Source organism: Littorina saxatilis, linkage group LG2 (assembly GCF_037325665.1).
Source record: "Littorina saxatilis isolate snail1 linkage group LG2, US_GU_Lsax_2.0, whole genome shotgun sequence".
NCBI lineage: Eukaryota > Metazoa > Mollusca > Gastropoda > Littorinimorpha > Littorinidae > Littorina > Littorina saxatilis.
In genome coordinates, this window is record NC_090246.1 from 36169073 (window position 1) to 36189379 (window position 20307).

A 20307-nucleotide genomic window follows, 5' to 3' on the forward strand; every position below is an offset into this window, starting at 1 on the left:
CTGTAATTCATGTCAGAGTTCGGAGGGTTATAGAAACACGAAAATACCCAGCATGCTTCCTCCGAAAGCGGCGTATGGCTGCCTAAATGGCGGGGTAAAAACGGCCATACACGTAAAATTCCACTCGTGCAAAAACACGAGTGTACGTGGGAGTTTCAGCCCACGAACGCAGAAGAAGAAGAAGAAGGTAACAATCTACTAGGGATGAAAGTCGCTTGTTCATTTCAATGATTGTTACTCTCTGCGGTGCCAGGAGACTCTCACTTACTCTATTACATTCTTATATGTCGAAAGCATTCACAGCGCTTACTTCCCTTTGTTTTTCAGATTTCTTCTTCTTCTTCTTCGTTCGTGGGCTGAAACTCCCACGTACACTCGTGTGTGTTTTTTTGTTGTTGCACGAGTGGAATTTTACGTGTATGACCGTTTTTTACCCCGCCATTTAGGCAGCCATACGCCGTTTTCGGAGGAAGCATGCTGGGTATTTTCGTGTTTCTATAACCCACCGAACTCTGACATGGATTACAGGATTTTTTCGTGCGCACTTGGTCTTGTGCTTGCATGTACACACGGGGGTGTTCGGACACCGAGGAGAGTCTGCACACAAAGTTGACTCCGAGAAATAAATCTCTCGCCGAACGTGGGGACGAACTCACACTGACAGTGGCCAACTGGATACAAATCCAGCGCGCTACCGACTGAGCTACATCCCCGCCCTATGTTTTTCAGATTTGATTTTCCTCTGAAAGATGCTTGCTACTCAAAAACAAAGGAAACCTTGTGCCCTACACTCATGCAAAAACTACGCTAAGGGTTTTCAGACTAAACTCGTACCTTAGGACTGATCTGCATATGATCCCACAAAAACTACGCAAAGGGTTTTCAGACAAAACTCCTACCTTAGGACTGATCTGCATATGATCACACAAAAACTACGCTAAGGGTTTTCAGACAAAACTCCTACCTTAGGACTGATCTGCATATGATCACACAAAAACTACGCTATGGGTTTTCAGACAAAACTCCTACCTTAGGACTGATCTGCATATGATCACACAAAATCTACGCTAAGGGTTTTCAGACTAAACTCCTACCTTAGGACTGATCTGCATATGATCCCCAGTCAGCACCACGCATGTTTTCTCCGTGGCCAAGCTCAGAGGCATGACCGTCTCGCACTCCAGCGCCTGGGCCGCTTCGTCGATAAAGATGTGAGTGAACGCTCCCTTCAGCTTCATGACCGTCAGATACAGCGACATCTCCACCGTGGTCACCACCACGCGATGCTGCTGCACCACGTTGGCCGGGGGGACCTCAAAAGAGTTGCCGTCTGGAGAGTAGCAGCAGTACTTGCGTGTGCTTTCCGGTATAGAGTTGATGCGCCGCTCCTTGGTCACGATGCGCAACAGCAGCGACTGGCTGTTGGGTGTCTTGCGCAGGTAAGGGTCCAGGTGTTTGGTCACGTACAGGTCTGCCGCACTGTAGGAATAGTCAATGTGGAGAGGTCAGTTTTGTCAAACAATGCAGTGTTGGGTTAGATGAGAAAAAGAACAAGATAACAAATAAGTCGCGTAAGGCGAAAATACAACATTTAGTCAAGTAGCTGTCGAACTCACAGAATGAAACTGAACGCAATGCAACGCAGCAAGACCGTATACTCGTGGTCCACCGCTCACGGCATAGGCAGTGAAATTGACAAGAAGAGCGGGGTAGTAGTTGCGCTGGGAAGGATAGCACGCTTTTCTGTACCTCTCTTCGTTTTAACTTTCTGAGCGTGTTTTTAATCCAAACATATCATATCTATATGTTTTTGGAATCAGGAACCGACAAGGAATAAGATGAAAGTGTTTTTAAATTGATTTGGAAAATTTAATTTTGATAATAATTTTTATATATTTAATTTTCAGAGCTTGTTTTTAATCCGAATATAACATATTTATATGTTTTTGGAATCAGCAAATGATGGAAAATAAGATAAACGTAAATTTGGATCGTTTTATAAAACAATTTTTTTTTTAACAATTTTCAGATTTTTAATGACCAAAGTCATTAATTAATTTTTAAGCCACCACGCTGAAATGCAATACCGAAGTCCGGGCTTTGTCGAACATTACCCGACCAAAATTTCAACCAGTTTGGTTGAAAAATGAGGGCGTGACAGTGCCGCCTCAACTTTCACGAAAAGCCAGTTATGACGTCATCAAAGACATTTATCAAAAAAATGAAAAAAACGTCTGAGGATATCATACCCAGGAACTCTCATGTCAAATTTCATAAAGATCGGTCCAGTAGTTTAGTCTGAATTGAAAATTTTAATCTAAATTTTAATTTGATTATATACTTACCCAACTCACATACAGCAATTTACTTCAGTTTAGTGCTAGGACGCTGAATAGCATCGCCTTGGTAACAAGGGGAGGTCACCCTAAAAAAGAGCTACCTTGACCCCTTAACAGGACAAAGTCACACGTGACTTCCTGACCTTGCCGCCATCTTTGAATCATTCAATCGAAAGCGAACATAGAAAAATTTCCCTCTTTTTTAGGAAAAAACCCCATAAAACCCCAAAAGCGGGGCAGGAGGGCGGGTATCCACTATGTGAGTTGGGTAAGTATATAATCAAATTAAAATTTAGATTAAAATTTTCAATTAAATTACATATCTTATCCCAACTCACATACAGCAGAATGCTAATGAAGGAGGTGGGAAAACAAAATTCCACTTGTCCAGCAGCGACAATGGCTGGTAGGGAGCTACTGCCATCATGACGAGTGCTGGCCACATCTCGCAGGTAAAAGTTGATGAAGACGCCCTGCGATTTCCAGTAGGCAGCGTCTAGGACCTCTGCCAGCACGCCTGAGCGGAGGACTGCCAGAGAAGTAGCCCAGGCTCTGGCTTCATGAGTTCTTGACAACTTCATAGGAAGGACAGAATGCCCAATCCCAACTTGTCTGTGCCACCACGCATACGCTTGTTTAAGAAGCGTAGAGACCCATCTTACCAAAGTGACCCGCGACAAGTCCTTGCTCCTTTCAGTGTTAACCGAGATAAAGAGCAGTTTTTGGTCCCTAGACCTAATAGGCGTGGTACGGGATAAGTAGCTGGTAAGAGTACGAACAGGACAATTGACCATATCAGGGTCACCAGACGCAAGAATCCTACTTAAAGGAGGAATGCGAATAACAGAGGAGGACAGACCATGTTTTTGGTTTTCGGCAAGGAACCCCGGCCGAAATCTCAAAACAAAAGAGCCATAGCTCTCAAAAGAAATATCCTTAGCCAGGCCTGAAAGAGCGTGCACCTCACTGCCTCTACGGGCAGAGGCTAACAAAACGAGGAACAAGGCTTTACGAGTCAAGTTAGCTAAGCTCGCTGAAGCTAAAGGTTCGAAATCCGAAGAGGCTAGAAACTTGCGTACCAAAAATAAGTCCCACGCGGGAAGAGGGGACTTGGCCTTCGTAAAACCAAACGCTGCCCCCTTAAGGACACTATCAATTACACCGCCCAGGTTAATGCTATGCCCTAATTGCTTCAGAGTAGAAGAAATGGCTGAGCGCCTGACTCTCAAAAAAGAAGGAGCCAAGCCCTGAGGAGCCAAACACGAGAGATGATTTGCTACATGCATAGAGCGAGGAGAAGTAGCAGTAACTCCATTCTCCGAGCACCACTTTGTCCAAGCTGACCAGTGTGACGCATAAACAGTGCTGGTCGATACCCTGTGGGCCTTTTGGACAAAGCCTAAAGTAGCGTCTGAGGAGCCAGAACGGCGCAGCGACCTAGAAAGAAGGGAGGGCCGTCTGCGAGGCGAAGGAGGACGGGGAACCAATGTTGGCTGGGCCACCAAGGGGCCACCAACACCAAGCAAGGCTGTCCCAGCTCCGCCTTCCTGAGAACCTTTCCCAAGAGATGAAACGGGGGGAAAGCATAGGCTATCAGACGCGACCAGTTTACTTCGAAGGCGTTTGTTTCCCACGCCTCTGGGTCTGGAAAGGGGGAGACAAAGACCTGAAGCCTGCGGGAGAATCTTGTCGCAAACAGATCGACTGTAGGCTTGCTGAAATGCCCCCAGACGTTGTAGGACCTGATGAGTCAGAGTCTACTCCGTGTGCATCGTACGCGACGGGCGACTGAGGTAGTCCGCAAGAACGTTGAGTTTGCCTGGGATGTACTTCGCTGACGACAGAATAAGGTGCTGGCTGCCCCAGGCCAGAATCTGACCTGACCTGACAGAAAGAGCGAGAGACAAAGTGCCTCCCTGTTTGTTGATATAGGCCGCCACGGTCGTGTTGTCTGTGCGAACCCCAATTTGTTCGTTCCTGACCATAGACAGAAACGATTGGAGTCCCAGGAAAACAGCCTCTAACTCTAGGGCATTGATGTGCCCCCCCACCCCCACTCTGCGTCTCGTTCCACAGACCTGACGCAGTGTGAACAGAAAGATGGGCACCCAAGCCCTCCATAGACGCGTCTGTGAACAGAAACTCGTCCGGGGGGGGCCATCGAGATTGGCACTCCCTGTGAAATCCCGGGGAGCAGCCACTGCCTCGTTGTGTGCCGAAACCAGCTTTCGAGAGAGACTACTGTCTCCCAGCCCTGAAGAGAAGGCTTCCACAGCGAACTCAGGGCAGCCTGAAATGGTCGCTTGCGGACTCTGCCTAAGGGCACAAGAGTGGCCATCGATTCCATTTGGCCAAGAAGAGAGGTCAGAACACGTACAGACGCTTTCTTTTTCAAGGACAGAGTACGAAACAGACTTTGCAACCTGTCCACCCTTCTCTGTGAAGGGCGTACCAGCCAATCGACGGTGTATGTCTTTGCGTGTGGAAGAAAAACAACCCCAATGCTAAAAACGTCTGTGCCAAACCTAGGTTTAGCCACATGATGGTGTTTTAGTTCTTTCCGTAACCTCTTAGAAAGAAAAGCTGAAACTAAGGAATTCCTGCGAGTCCTTTGTGCTGCGCAGCGAAAGTCGCTGACAGAAGCCACTGCCTCAAGAGGTAGGCTTAGCCGGAAAAGTTCCGACTGAGAGGTTACGAGCAATGGCTCAGTGAGCCTAAAAATTTAGTCAGAATGTGAGCCCGTAATTTGGACATGTTCTGGCGACTTGTCGGAAACCAAAGCTTATGACCCTGATGAGAAAGCGCAATTCCGTAAGCCGTAAAAGCTGAGATAGTTTTAACAGCTTGCCTTGTTTTTCGCCACAGAGGCAAAAAACAAAAATTGAGGCCTTAGCAACTTCACCCTAGAAGGTGAAAAATAAGAGGTATGCCGCACCAAAGATGGGCGTACATACCGCGAAGCTGCCTAAGGCAGAGGGTTTAACCCAATGTTTGTTTGCTTAGCTTCGTTATCTTGCCTAAATTAAGGCCAAATGCGGCAAGCCGACGCAGATCACAGCTTCTCCCAGAAGATGAACCACAAAAAGCAAAGAGCGGAGTAGATCCGCCTCTTGTTTGCAACCTGAGCCAAGCAATGTGCCAAGAAAAGCGCTGGGAGGCTCCGCTGTTCAAAAGACTTTAGCCAACCTAGCTAGAAGCGACATGACATCCTTCTCCCGTGCGTCACGACGAAACTCGAAGTTAACAAGAGCAGAGAAGATAGAGCTCTATAAAAAATCTTGCAAAGTTTCCGAAACAGAGGATAACTTGAAAAGATCATGTGCTTATTCCCCCAGAGACAAGAAAGAGGACTCAGTATAACATACTGTTCTACTGTAGCCGTCTTCCCTACCAGAAAAGTTACAACTTTCTCTACCGCATCGTCACGAAACCTGAATGGATCTAATGACGACGCGATCAATCTCGACAGAGATCTCTGCAAAGTCTCAGAGAGAGACGATAACTCAAGCAAGCGTAAGCCAGTTACTCCAAAGACAAAAGAGAATTCTCCGAAAACGGGACTACTCTGTCTCTGCTGTATCATCTTGCCTAAGGACTGCAAGTTCCGGAAAAGTGGAACGAGGAAAGGCAAACGAACCAATCAAATTGACTGAATTATGCAGCAGTGTAAACTTCTTAGCCAAACCAGCAGGCAAAGCTGAGGCTAAACACAAAGAAGCACGGTAAGGCTGCGCTGAATCAGGAGCCAGACCGTGTGCTGTTAACCGCGGTACAGCGTGAAACGCACCGCCATACTGACCAGTAGTCAGTAGCTTAGACAGCTCAAACGCTACCAACAGGAATTTCCGAAAACGGAACTGCTGTTACCAGTCCTTCGCAGAACGGGAATCCCCCAAAGCGGAAGGAGGTTGGGCAACAAACCTACAAGTGTTGCCGCACCCTCCTCGAACTACCGTGAAGTAACTTCCGCCGCCAAAGCCAGTGCTAGCGGAAGTTCAACCGGTACACGGAAGTTGGCATCTTCGACAACCTGAACAGAAGCACCAAAATCCGACTCATAATCCCGCACATCCGTGCAACAAGGCAACGAACTTCCGCCCTGACTACAATAGTCAGGCGAAGCGTCACCCAGAAGAGACGACACACGAGGGATGCAATACCCAAGCAGTGTGTCCCTAGGGACTGCTTTCCTGCCCAGAGGGCGGAAGCGGGGAATGTCACCCCCTCCTCAGAATACCGTGAAGCCACTTCCTCCGCTAAAGCCAGAGCTTGCGGAAGCCTAGTCGGTATGCGGAAGTTGACATCTTCGTCACCCTGGACGGAAGTGCCAAAATCCGACTCATAGTCCCTCACTTCCGTGAAGTCAGGCAAGACACTTCCGCCGTGACTACCATAGTCCGACGAAGCGTCGCCCGGAAGAGACGCCCACGAGGGATTTTATACCCAAGCGGTACGTCTCTAGGGACTGCTTCCTGCCTGTAAGGCGGAAGCGGGGAAAGCTGTGAAAGCTGTGCTGCCGCACCGACTGCTCCTCTAGAGAGTGTCGGAGGACGCACTTCCCCTGTTCGGTCAGAGACCGAACGCGTGTCTGGGCTTTTCCCTCGATCTAGAAGTTCACTCGATCGGAACGACGTAGACCGAGGGCCTAAGCTTTCGCGCACACAAACCGGTGTGGCTACTCTCTCCAGACCACGCACTTCGTTTTGGCCGGAGAACCCGGTTACTGGCGAAGTATAAATACCTTGATCGTCGTCAGTCCAAGAAGCCTGGGAACGCAGCAGGGAAACACCACGGCTGCCATCAAACGAGGCGTGAACGTCGGCGGACGTAAAGTGGAGGAAGGCGGAACGCACACCCTGGCAAGGGAACGCACACCTCCCACACCGGAAGGCAAAGACACATCTCAGCCTTGGTAGACGAAAACTACGGCTGAAAGAGAGGATATCTGAGCACTCAAGGAGTGCAAAATAGCATAAACATCCTGCTTCTCGCTAACAGGACCTGAACCGGACAAGACCGGTGAAGCAGCTGAAGGCAAACTAGGCATAGCCGGAGAATTAGGTAAGTCTATCACAACATCAAACGAGGATTTAGTCAAGGATCTGTGACTTTAATCAAAGCTTGACCTGCCGAACTCTACGACTTACGAGAAGGCTTCTTTGTGGGAGAAGGCTCGGCCACCGACTTAGCATTTTATTCTTTCCTTATCCGACATGGCGAACGGAAAAAATGTAAACAAGCTAAGTACTCGACAAAACCTAAGTCACAAAAACGATAACAAACGACAAAAAAGCTCACCCAAACACACAGTAAGAGCAGAGGGACCGTGTGCAAGTACCAAGGCAGGGTCTGACAAAGGCAGAAGTCAGACAAACCGGCTGAAAGCCGGAGCAAAATCAAAACACGTCTGTAGACACGGACCGCTGAAGATGGAATGATTCAAAGATGGCGGCAAGGTCAGGAAGTCACGTGTGACTTTGTCCTGTTAAGGGGTCAAGGTAGCTCTTTTTTAGGGTGACCTCCCCTTGTTACCAAGGCGATGCTATTCAGCGTCCTAGCACTAAACTGAAGTAAATTGCTGTATGTGAGTTGGGATAAGATATGTAATTTAATCGCTCTACACACACACACAGACACACACACACACGCACATACACCACGACCCTCGTCTCGATTCCCCCCTCTACGTTAAAACATTTAGTCAAAACTTGACTAAATGTAAAAATGTACTCACCAGAAACACAAAAAATAAAAATACGAATAAGGACCTGTTTTGACGTATGTCTTCGTCAGCTAAAATACTAAAACAAAGGCGAGACGACAGAAATAAGAAAATCAGTCAAGTACGTCAAAACCAGTCCTTATTCTTTTTTTTATTGTTCGACATAAGTTTCCTGACAAGGTTTCCTCTTTACTTCTGCAGGAACAATGCAAAGCTTGCCTACAGGGCTGGCCTTCAAGTTGTTTCCCGCTTGTCAGGGTGAACAGATATCAATGTTACTATTTCAGCAGGTACACAAACAGGTTATCTTCCTGCACCCACCTGTTGGAATCAAAAAACAAGCATGGTAGATGTACATGTAATGTTTTGTTTTGTCAATAATACACGTTCCAATTACCTATCAGTCTTCGTTTTTGAATCTGAATTTTGGAACGTTAGCAGTCTGTTTTTTTATTTTCACCCACCTGTTGGACTGAGCACAGATGAGGATCCTGGCCTCAGGCCTCTCTCTCAGCAGCACCAAGGCCGCCTGGGCCAGCGTCTCCGTCTTGCCTGTGCCGAAGGGGCCGTACATGATGAAGGGCGGGGTGTAACCTGTCCGCTCGGCCACGATGTGTTTCACCGCTTGAAGCTGCTCAGCGTTCAGGGCTTTGGACCTGTTGTCAGATTCACAAGAAAAAGATAAGCTGCCTAAGTCCATTAAAAATGTACCTGAGAAAGCAAACCATGAAACTCAAGACGTTTCACACAATATGACAATACGCTGATAAAAAAAAGACAAGAATAACAGGAGACGGTGTATTATTATACAGTGGTGCCTGTGAAATACAGACACTCACGAACACAAAAGTGTTCCTATATTTCAGGTGTTCTTTAATAACAGGTATACTTTGGCAATATTCTTAAGCCAAGGGACTACAGAAGGTGTCCTTTCTTAGCAGAGGGGCCTGATCTATTACAGCAGATCATGCACGACACTTCCGAAGCGACTCAGTTCTTGCTCCAAACTTGAAACTTACAGATGATGGATTCTCAGATTCTCTGTTCATAACATCAATAAATTTACCTCTATTTCAAAACTCCCTCTCTTCCAAGAACCGATTTTCTCAGATTTGTAAAGGTCTTAAACTGGAGGTTCCTCTCTACACTGAGGCTCAGTGGCTTATCCCTCTCCCTACTTACGAGACTTTGAGAGTGTGTTGCTCGTTGAGCAAAGGGTTGATCTTGGTGACGTCGGGGAAGACGATGTCTGTGCTAGTCAGACAATCCAGGGCGTAGTGCATCCTGATGAAGTGCAGACGGTCCATTTGGAACTGAACCTCCACCTGAGTGTCAAGAAAAATGAATGAATAAATAAATTAATTGGCCAACTAAAACAAACAAATAAATCAATCAGCTCATCAAAAATGGGCAAAAATACTATGGAACACTTTTTGGGTTACCCTTGATCATTCAAAACCCCGTCTGCGCATACATACAAACACGCACTCATGTTCCTACTGCAGTATAAAGGGATAGACATAAACACACTCTCTTACAAATACACACAATCTCTCTCTCTACACATACACCTTTGGACACATCCTCTCAATCCTTAACCTAGAAATAAAACATAGCTTGCATGGAAATAAACATGCTTTTAAAGAATGCCACCATAATCAAACACCGAGAATTTCCACTCACCTCCACACTCGTTCCAGGCTGCATCTTCAGCTCTCGTACACAGACCGGCGTCAGCGTGAGGTAGACGTAATCCCTTCCCTTCGCCTCGATCATGGCTTCATACACACGGTGCTTGTCGGCTTGATCTGTACGCGTCAGCAACGCAGAGCGAACACTGGTCAAGATAAGCTTGCCTGCGCCTGTGTCTTCAGTCAGGTTTTCTGTGAGGGGCAAGCGGAGGAAGAGCTCTCCGTTGCGACAGCGGAATGTGCCCTGCAGCTCAGTGATGATCTCTTCGGTCACCTGAGCTGTGCTCACAACGTCAAAGCTGAAAAGAGAATTTGGAGAGTTTAGAGATGAGCGTTTGGCTTTGCCTTAGCTGCTAAGGTTGGTGTAACTTACACCTCTTCGTATCAGTCTGCCTTTGTAGGTAAGGTCAAAAGTCAGACAGACAGCCAGAACAGCGCGGTGCAGTTTCCTTGAATGAGCATGCAGTGTTTGGAATAGAACCGAGGCGTGTCAGCCATGATGGTGCCAGAGCTATACATTGGCGGGTACTGCTCACAGCCCGGCACACAGCACTGTGAACATTCCCCCTCCCTTAACCTCTGTCGCCTCCTTCCATCCTACCCTTGGCAGTGATGTACATTTTTCTAGCAGCCTTTAGGACAATTGTCCTGAAGACTGAAAATCAATAGGACACAGTGTCCTGAGATTGCAATTTCAATAGGACAAAAACACGACTCGTAAAACCGCATTTAAAAAGATTTTTCAGTTTAAATTCTCGTTTGACATTGTTGTTGGTTCAGCTGAAGCCACAGTGGCTGGCGAACGCAGCATGGACATCAATGTCTGCTGATTTTTATCTGCTTTGAGCTTTTTTTTTGGGACCCATGTCGTTTCTCTTTCGTTTTATTTTCGTTCGAACGCACAACGGTTTTTCCGAATATTATGACGAAAAGTAATGCCTTGCACATGTGCGAACATGCACGGGTGGTTCCCATTGGTTTAAACGATTTATTGCTGAGCCAATGAATGCACTCGAGGCACCATATGGGTTCGGTTTTCTTTTTTTCTTCTTCATCCAACTTGAGGATAAATTAATTAAAAAAATCAGATCCCATATATGGTGCCTCGTTCACTCAACAAACTGGTCACACGCAGTGCATACTTTCGCTTGGCAAAACCGAAACCAGCTTTCCTCACGCAGTGTTTACTTTCGCTTGGCAAAACCGAAACAAGCTTTCCTCTTGAAAATTGAACAGTCCGCATGTCCGCTTCATTGTCAAAAACGATCGGACCCTTGACCACTTCTTCTGTAGGTTAATCGGACCTGTGTCCTGCTGGGGTTAAAGCTATAGGTCCTGGGGAAATTGGATCGGTCAGAGACCGGAGACCGACTAAAATGTACATCACTGCCTTGGTCTCTACACTACGTAGAGATATGCTGCAAGTTTGTTTCATGAAATTCTCTGCAGGACAATGTTGAAAATTAAAACCATTCCCCCCTTCTCCTTTACACACAGACACAGAGATACAGACTCACAAACACCCCCCTCTCCCCTCCTGCTCACTCTCTCTTTCACACACACAAACCCCTCTCTCCATTCTCCCTTTCCCTCAGCTACTGATGAGCTTGCATTAGGTGATCTCAACACATAAACACACACCTCTCTTGAACATCCCCCTATCCCTCTCCTGCTGATGAGCTTGCATCGGGTAATCTATTCCACACACACACGCACACTTTCTCTCTCTTTAACATTTGTTTGTTTGCTTGCTTAACGCCCAGCCGAACACGAAGGGCCATATCAGGGCGGTGCTGCTGTGACATATAACGTGCGCCACACACAAGACAGAAGTCGCAGCACAGGCTTCATGTCTCACCCAGTCACATTATTCTGACACCGGACCAACCAGTCCTAGCACTAACCCCATTATGCCAGACGCCAGGCGGAGCAGCCACTAGATTGCCAATTTTAAAGTCTTAGGTATGACCCGGCCGGGGTTCGAACCCACGACCTCCCGATCACGGGGCGGACGCCTTACCACTAGGCCAACCGTGCCGGTCTCTCTTTAACATCCCCCTTGCCCTCTCCTGCTGATGAGCTTGTGTCGGGTAATCTATTCCACACACCCATGCACACTTTCTCTCTCTTGAACATCCCCCCAACCCTCCCTTTATCTTCCCCTTGCCCTCACCTGCTGATGAGCTTGTGTCGGGTGATCTCTCACACACAGCTCTCTTGAACATCCCCTCATCCTTCCCGCTATCTTCCTTTTGCCCTCACCTGCTGATGAGCTTGTGTCGGGTGATCTCTCACACACACGCCTCTCTTAAACATCCCACCACCCGCCCCTTTATCTTCCCCTTGCCCTCACCTGCTGATGAGCTGTGTCGGGTGATCTCTCTCACACACGCCTCTCTTAAACATCCCACCACCCGCCCCTTTATCTTCCCCTTGCCCTCACCTGCTGATGAGCTTGTGTCGGGTGATCTCTCACACACACGCACACACACCTCTCTTAAACATCCCACCACCCGCCCCTTTATCTTCTTGCCCTCACCTGCTGATGAGCTTGTGTCGGGTGATCTCTCACACACACGCACACACGCCTCTCTTAAACATCCCACCACCCGCCCCTTTATCTTCTCCTTGCCCTCACCTGCTGCTAAGCTTGTGTCGGGTGATCTCTCACACACACACACACACGCACACACGCCTCTCTTAAACATCCCACCACCCGCCCCTTTATCTTCTCCTTGCCCTCACCTGCTGATGAGCTTGTGTCGGGTGATCTCTCACACACACGCACACACACCTCTCTTAAACATCCCACCACCCGCCCCTTTATCTTCTCCTTGCCCTCACCTGCTGATGAGCTTGTGTCGGGTGATCTCCTCCAGTTCCAGCATCTTGTGCATCTTGTGCACGTAGTTGTGGCGATTGAGCTCACGGATGCTGTCCTGAGTGACCACCGCCTGCGAGCCGGGTTCCTTGTAGCGATTGAAAAGCTCCAGGTCAAACTCATCGTACTTATACTTGTAGGGGATCACCTGCCGGCTCTCGGGTGTCCACCGGTCAAACGTCAGCTTCTCACGCAGGTCTCGCACCTGTGAGAAAAGGGATGGGAAAGTCAGAATGTAATCTATTCTTTTTGGTCTGTGCACCTGCGAGGAAAGGGATGGGTAAGTCAGACAGTGATGAATTCTTTCTGGTCTGTGCACCTGCGAGGAAAGGGATGGGTAAGTCAGACAGTGATGTATTCTTTCTGGTCTGTGCACCTGCGAGGAAAGGGATGGGTAAGTCAGACAGTGATGTATTCTTTCTGGTCTGTGCACCTGCGAGGAAAGGGATGGGTAAGTCAGACAGTGATGTATTCTTTCTGGTCTGTGCACCTACGAGGAAAGGGATGGGTAAGTCAGACAGTGATGTATTCTGTCTCGTCTGTGCACCTGCGAGGAAAGGGATGGGTAAGTCAGACAGTGATGTATTCTGTCTCGTCTGTGCACCTGCGAGGAAAGGGATGGGTAAGTCAGACAGTGATGTATTCTGTCTCGTCTGTGCACCTGTGAGGAAAGGGATGGGTAAGTCAGAAAGTGATCTATTCTGTGTTGTCTTGTGCTTGAGAAATCACACGCACTAAGAAGCTACAGTGTGGACTGACACGGTTAGTTGTAAAACCTCAGCCTTCAGAGTTTTGAGGTTCGGACACCTCCTACTGCATTTTTATGTTTATGTGATCTAGTAAACGACCCACAGTTGTATCAAAGTAGAGGAAACTGAGTTAATGAAAAAGAAAGTTGCAAAAAGAAAAAAGTACAGACAGACAGCAGAGAGAAAAAAGCGAAAAGCAAAGACAAGAAAGACGTGGCGGGAGAATGCAAGCTAAACGGTGACAGACAGCGTGACAAATATACACACCAAGGTAACAGACAAAATGTCCTTTCACACACACCCGATGCTGACATTCAACAGTCTACAAAAACAACAGTTCATGATGTTGCATTCGCCGACACAAACATTCAAGAGGTGGTTGGGTACTGGGCGTTGGAGAAGGGACCATTATCTTTCCCCTCAACTCACCTTCTCATGCAGGGTCTCATGACCGAGCTCAACGTTCATCTTGCGTAGCAGCACAGGCTTCTTGCCAAAGTCAAACGCCACCCACTGGTTGAACGACCCGAACATGCCGCCCTGGAAGTGAACGTTCACTCGGTAGCATGGCCGCCCCTGTTCATCCACGTCCTCAAACTGTTCGCCAGTTGCGATCTGGTGTTTGGTGCCGTCCCCACACTGTAGGAAAAAGTGGAGTCGCGCACTGTGGTGCAGAAGGGCCACTCGCTCAAGGTTCAGCTGAAATTCAATTTCAAATCAACACGTTTTATTATTTATTATGACAAGCAGGGAAAGAAAGTGACATGCTCATAAATCAAAACAGAAGAATTTGAAAATTTTCATCTAAATTTTAATTTGATTATATACTTACCCAACTCACATCAAGCAATTTACTCCAGTTTAGTGCTAGGACGCTGAATAGCATCGCCTTGGTAACAAGGGGAGGTCACCCTAAAAAAGAGCTACCTTGACCCCTTATCATGACAAAGTCACGCGTGACTTCCTGACCTTGCCGCCATCTTTGAATCATTCAATCGAAAGCGAACATAGAAAAATTTCCCTCTTTTTTAGGAAAAAACCCCCATAAAAACCCCAAAAGCGGGGCAGGCGGGCGGGTATCAACTATGTGAGTTGGGTAAGTATATAATCAAATTAAAATTTAGATGAAAATTTTCAATTAAATTACATTCTTATCCCAACTCACATCAAGCAGAATGCTAATGAAGGAGGTGGGGAAACAAAATTCCACTTGTCCAGCCGACAATGGCTGGTAGGGAGCTACTGCCACCATGACGAGTGCTGGCCACATCTCGCAGGTAAAAGTTGATGAAAACACCCTGCGATTTCCAGTAGGCAGCGCCTAAGACCTCTGCCAGCACGCCTGAGCGGAGGACTGCCAGAGAAGTAGCCCAGGCTCTGGCTTCATGAGTTCTTGACAACTTCATAGGAAGGACAGAATGCCCAATCCCAACTTGTCTGTGCCACCACGCATACGCTTGTTAAATAAGCGTAGAGACCCATCTTACCAAAGTGACCCGCGACAAGTCCTTGCTCCTTTCAGTGTCAACTGAGATGAAGAGCAGTTTATGGTCCCTAGACCTAATGGGCGTGGTACGGGATAAGTAGCTGGTAAGAGTACGAACAGGACAATTGACCATATCAGGGTCACCAGACGCAAGAATCCTACTTAAAGGAGGAATGCGAATAACAGAGGAGGACAGACCTTGTTTTTGGTATTGGCAAGGAACTCCGGCCGAAATCTTAAAACAAAAGAGCCATAGCTCTCAAAAGAAATATCCTTAGCCAGGCCTGAAAGAGCGTGCACCTCACCGCCTCCACTGGCAGAGGCTAACAAAACGAGGAACAAGGCTTTACGAGTCAAGTTAGCTAAGCTCGCTGAAGCTAAAGGTTCGAAATCCGAAGAGGCTAGAAACTTGAGTACCAAAAAATAAGTCCCACGCGGGAAGAGGGGACTTAGCCTTCGTAAAACCAATCGCTGCCCCCTTAAGAACACTAGCAATTACACCGCCCAGGTTAATGCTATGCCCTAATTGCTTCAGAGTAGAAGAAATGGCTGAGCGCCTGACTCTCAAAAAAGAAGGAGCCAAGCCCTGAGCAGCCAAACACGAGAGATGATTTGCTACATGCATAGAGCGAGGTGAAGTAGCAGTAACTCCATTCTCCGAGCACCACTTTGTCCAAGCTGACCAGTGTGACGCATAAACAGTGCTGGTCGATTCCCTGTGGGCCTTTTGGACAAAGCCTAAAGTAGCGTCTGAGGAGCCAGAACGGTGCAGCGACCTAGAAAGAAAGGAGGGCCGTCTGCGAGGCGAAGGAGGACGGGGAACCAATGTTGGCTGGGCCACCAAGGGGCCACCAACACCAAGCAAGGCTGTCCCCGCTCCGCCTTCCTGAGAACCTTTCCCAAGAGATGAAACGGGAGGAAAGCGTAGGCTCAGACGCGACCAGTTTACTTCGAGGGCGTCTGTTTCCCTCCCCTCTGGGTCTGGAAAGGGGGAGATAAAGACCTGAAGCCTGCAGGAGAATCTTGTCACAAACAGATCGACTGTAGGCTTGCTGAAATGCCACCCAGACGTTGTAGGACCTGATGAGTCAGAGTCTACTCCGTGTGCATCGTACACTACGGGCGACTGAAGTAGTCCGCAAGAACGTTGAGTATGCCTGGGACGTACTTCGCTGACAACAGAATAAGGTGCTGGCTGCCCCAGGCAAGAATCTGACCTGACCTGACAGAAAGAGCGAGAGACAAAGTGCCTCCCTGTTTGTTGAAATAGGCCGCCATGGTCGTGTTGTCTGTGCGAACCCCAATTTATTCGTTCCTGACCATAGACAGAAACGATTGGAGTCCCAGGAAAACAGCCTCTAACTCTAGGGCATTAATGTGCCCCCCACTCTGCGTCTCGTTCCACAGACCTGACGCAGTGTGAACAGAAAGATGGGCACCCCAGCCCTCCATAGACGCGTCTGTGAACAGAAACTCGTCCGGGGGGGGCAAACGAGATTGGCACTCCCTGTGAAATCCCAGGGAGCAGCCACTGCCTCGTTGTGTGCCGAAACCAGCTTTCAAGAGAGACTACTGTCTCCCAGCCCTGAAGAGAAGGCTTCCACAGCGAACTCAGGGCAGCCTGAAATGGCCGCTTGTGGACTCTGCCTAAGGGCACAAGAGTGGCCATCGATTCCATTTGGCCAAGAAGAGAGGTCGGAACACGTACAGCCGCTCTCTTTATCAAGGACAGAGTACGAAACAGACTTTGCAACCTGTCCACCCTTCTCTGTGAAGGGCGTACCCGCCAATCGACGGTGTATGTCTTTGCGTGTGGAAGAAAAACAACCCCAATGCTAAAAACGTCTGTGCCAAACCTAGGCTTAGCCACATGATGGTGTTTAGTTCTTTCCGTAACCTCTTAGAAAGAAAAGCTGAAACTAAGGAATTCCTGCGAGTCCTTTGTGCTGCGCAGCGAAAGTCGCTGACAGAAGCCACTGCCTCAAGAGGTAGGCTTAGCCGGAAAAGTTCCGACTGAGAGGTTACGAGCAATGGCTCAGTGAGCCTAAAAATTTAGTCAGAATGTGAGCCCATAATTTGGACATGTTCTGGCGACTTGTCAGAAACCAAAGCTTATGACCCTGATGAGAAAGCGCAATTCCGTAAGCCGTAAAAGCCGAGAAAGTTTTAACAGCTTGCCTTGTTTTTCACCACAGAGGCAAAAAACAAAAATTGAGGCCTTAGCAACTTCACCCTAGAAGGTGAAAAATAAGAGGTATGCCGCACCAAAGATGGGCGTACATACCGCGAAGCTGCCTAAGGCAGAGGGTTTAACCCAATGTGTGTTTGCTTAGCTCCGTATCTTGCCTAAATAAAGGCCAAATGTGGCCAGCCGACGCAGATCACAGCTTCTCCCAGAAGATGAACCACAAAAAGCAAAGAGCGGATCGAGTAGATCCGCCTCTTGTTTGCAACCTGAGCCAAGCAATGTGCCAAGAAAAGCGCTGGGAGGCTCCGCTGTTCAAAAGACTTTAGCCAAAGCAGCTAGAAGCGACATGACATCCTTCTCCCGTGCGTCACGACGAAACTCGAAGTTAACAAGAGCAGAGAAGATAGAGCTCTATAAAAAAAAATCTTGCAAAGTTTCCTAAACAGAGGATAACTTGAAAAGATCATGTGCTTATTCCCCCAGAGACAAGAAAGAGGACTCAGTATAACATACTGTTCTACTGTAGCCGTCTTCCCTACCAGAATAGTGACAACTTTCTCTACCGCATCGTCACGAAACCTGAATTGGTCTAATGACGACGCGATCAATCTCGACAGAGATCTCTGCAAAGTCTCAGAGAGAGACGATAACTCAAGCAAGCGTAAGCCAGTTACTCCAAAGACAAAAGAGAATTCTCCGAAAACGGGACTACTCTGTCTCTGCTGTATCATCTTGCCTAAGGACTGCAAGTTCCGGAAAAGTGGAACGAGGCAAGGCAAACGAGCCAATCAAATTGACTGAATTATGCAGCAGTGTAAACCTCTTAGCCAAACCAGCAGGCAAAGCTGAGGCTAAAAACAAAGAAGCACGGTAAGGCTGCGCTGAATCAGGAGCCAGACCTTGTGCTGTTAACCACGGTACAGCGTGAAACGCACCGCCGTACTGCCCAGTAGTCAGTAGCATAGACAGCTCAAACGCTACCAACGGGAATTTCCGAAAACGGGAATTTCCGAAAACTGAACTGCTGTTTCCGTCCTTCGCAGAACGGGAATCCCCCAAAGCGGAAGGAGGTTGGGCAACAAGCCTACAAGTGTTGCCGCACCCTCCTCGAACTACCTTGAAGTAACTTCCGCCGCCAAAGCCAGTGCTAGCGGAAGTTCAACCAGTACACGGAAGTTGGCATCTTTGTCAACCTGAACAGAAGCACCAAAATCCGACTCATAATCCCGCACATCCGTGCAACAAGGCAACGAACTTCCGCCCTGACTACAATAGTCAGGCGAAGCGTCACCCAGAAGAGACGACACACGAGGGATGCGATACCCAAGCAGTGTGTCCCTAGGGACTGCTTTCCTGCCCAGAGGGCGGAAGCGGGGAATGTCACCCCCTCCTCAAAATAGCGTGAAGCCACTTCCTCCGCTAAAGCCAGAGCTTGCGGAAGCTTAGTCGGTATGCGGAAGTTGACATCTTCGTCACCCTGGACGGAAGTGCCAAAATCCGACTCGTAGTCCCTCACTTCCGTGAAGTCAGGCAAGACACTTCCGCCGTGACTACCATAGTCCGACGAAGTGTCGCCCGGAAGAGACGCCCACGAGGGATTTTATACCCAAGCGGTACGTCCCTAGGGACTGCTTCCTGCCTGAAAGGCGGAAGCGGGGAAAGCTATGAAAGCTGTGCTGCCGCACCCACTGTTCCTCTAGGGAGTGTAGGAGGACGCACTTCCCCTGTTCGGTCAGAGACCGAACGCGTGTCTGGGCTTTTCCCTCGATCTAGACGTTCACTCAATCGGAACGACGTAGACCTAGGGCCTAAGCTTTCGCGCACACGAACCGGTGTGGCTACTCTCTCCAAACACGCACTTCGTTTTGGCCGGAGAACCCGGTTACTGGCGAAGTATAAATACCTTGATCGTCGTCAGTCCAAGAGGCCTGGGAACGCAGCAGGGAAACACCACGGCTGCCCTCAAACGAGGCGTGAACGTCGGCGGACGTAAAAGTGGAGGAAGGCGGAACACACACCCTGGCAAGGGAACGCACACCTCCCACACCGGAAGGCAAAGACACATCTCAGCCTTGGTAGACGAAAACTCGGCTGAAAGAGAGGATATCTAAGCACTCAAGGAGTGCAAAATAGCATAAACATCCTGCTTCTCGCTAACAGGGCCTGAACCGGACAAGACCGGTGAAGCAGCTGAAGGCAAACTAGGCATAGCCGGAGAATTAGGTAAGTCTATCGCACATCAAACGAGGATTTAGTCAAGGATCTGTGACTTTAATCAAAGCTTAACATGCCGAACTCTACGACTTACGAGAAGGCTTCTTTGTGGGAGAAGGCTCGGCCACCAACTTAGCATTTTTATTCTTTCCTTATCCGACATGGCGAACGGAAAAAATGTAAACAAAGCTAAGTATTCGACCAAACCTAAGTCACAAAACGATAACAAACGACAAAAAAGCTCACCCAAACACACAGTAGGAGCAGAGGGACCGTGTGCAAGTACCAAGGCAGGGTCTGACAAAGGCAGAAGTCAGACAAACCGGCTGAAAGCCGGAGCAAAATCAAAACACGTCTGTAGACACAGATCGCTGGAGAGTGAATGATTCAAAGATGGCGGCAAGGTCAGGAAGTCACGCGTGACTTTGTCATGATAAGGGGTCAAGGTAGCTCTTTTTTAGGGTGACCTCCCCTTGTTACCAAGGCGATGCTATTCAGCGTCCTAGCACTAAACTGGAGTAAATTGCTTGATGTGAGTTGGGATAAGAATGTAATTTAATGAAGGTTATTGGAATGTTTAATTATTGACAAAGCGTGACATTTACAGTACCTTGACCCAGTGGTCTATGAAGCAGACAGACAGTCAAACACTTATCATACAAATAATGAACTTATCTCAAAATCAACGTTAAATCTAGCATGCAAGATGCCGGCGAGGTCATTTTTTAAATACATTTTGCAAGTAAATTTTGGAATGTTATCCGTTTTTTGGATTTCTTGACATGCTGATGGTATTGGGCTGAGATCAATGCAGCGAGATTGATGCACACAGGACAAAACACAGGCCCAGGCCTCATATGCGGATACGGCAAGTCAGAGACACTTTCTCTTTCTTTTTCTCAAACATTTTTGTTTGATATTCTTTCACTTTCAGTTCCGAGTAGGTGCCAATGTATTAAATGCAGAGCATCTAATGACCAGATCACATAAGAGAAACCAGTGGCTCTGCATTCAGAGAGAATGGCAGGGCCAGGTTT

At 48.1% G+C, this 20307-nt stretch overlaps 1 protein-coding gene across 2 annotated transcripts in view; it reads right to left on the reverse strand.

Annotated features, from left to right (window-relative positions):
* The window catches only part of LOC138958875 (3'-5' exoribonuclease HELZ2-like), a 117999-nt gene that overhangs the window by 40719 nt on the left and 56973 nt on the right, over positions 1-20307 (reverse strand). For both annotated transcript variants that reach the window (XM_070330185.1, XM_070330186.1), the window contains 6 exons: positions 13812-14081; positions 12597-12838; positions 9745-10051; positions 9244-9386; positions 8526-8717; positions 1095-1479 (listed from right to left, as the gene is read on the reverse strand). In XM_070330185.1, the coding sequence (XP_070186286.1) occupies positions 1095-1479; positions 8526-8717; positions 9244-9386; positions 9745-10051; positions 12597-12838; positions 13812-14081 (1539 nt within the window). The remainder of the gene's footprint in view (positions 1-1094; positions 1480-8525; positions 8718-9243; positions 9387-9744; positions 10052-12596; positions 12839-13811; positions 14082-20307) is intronic.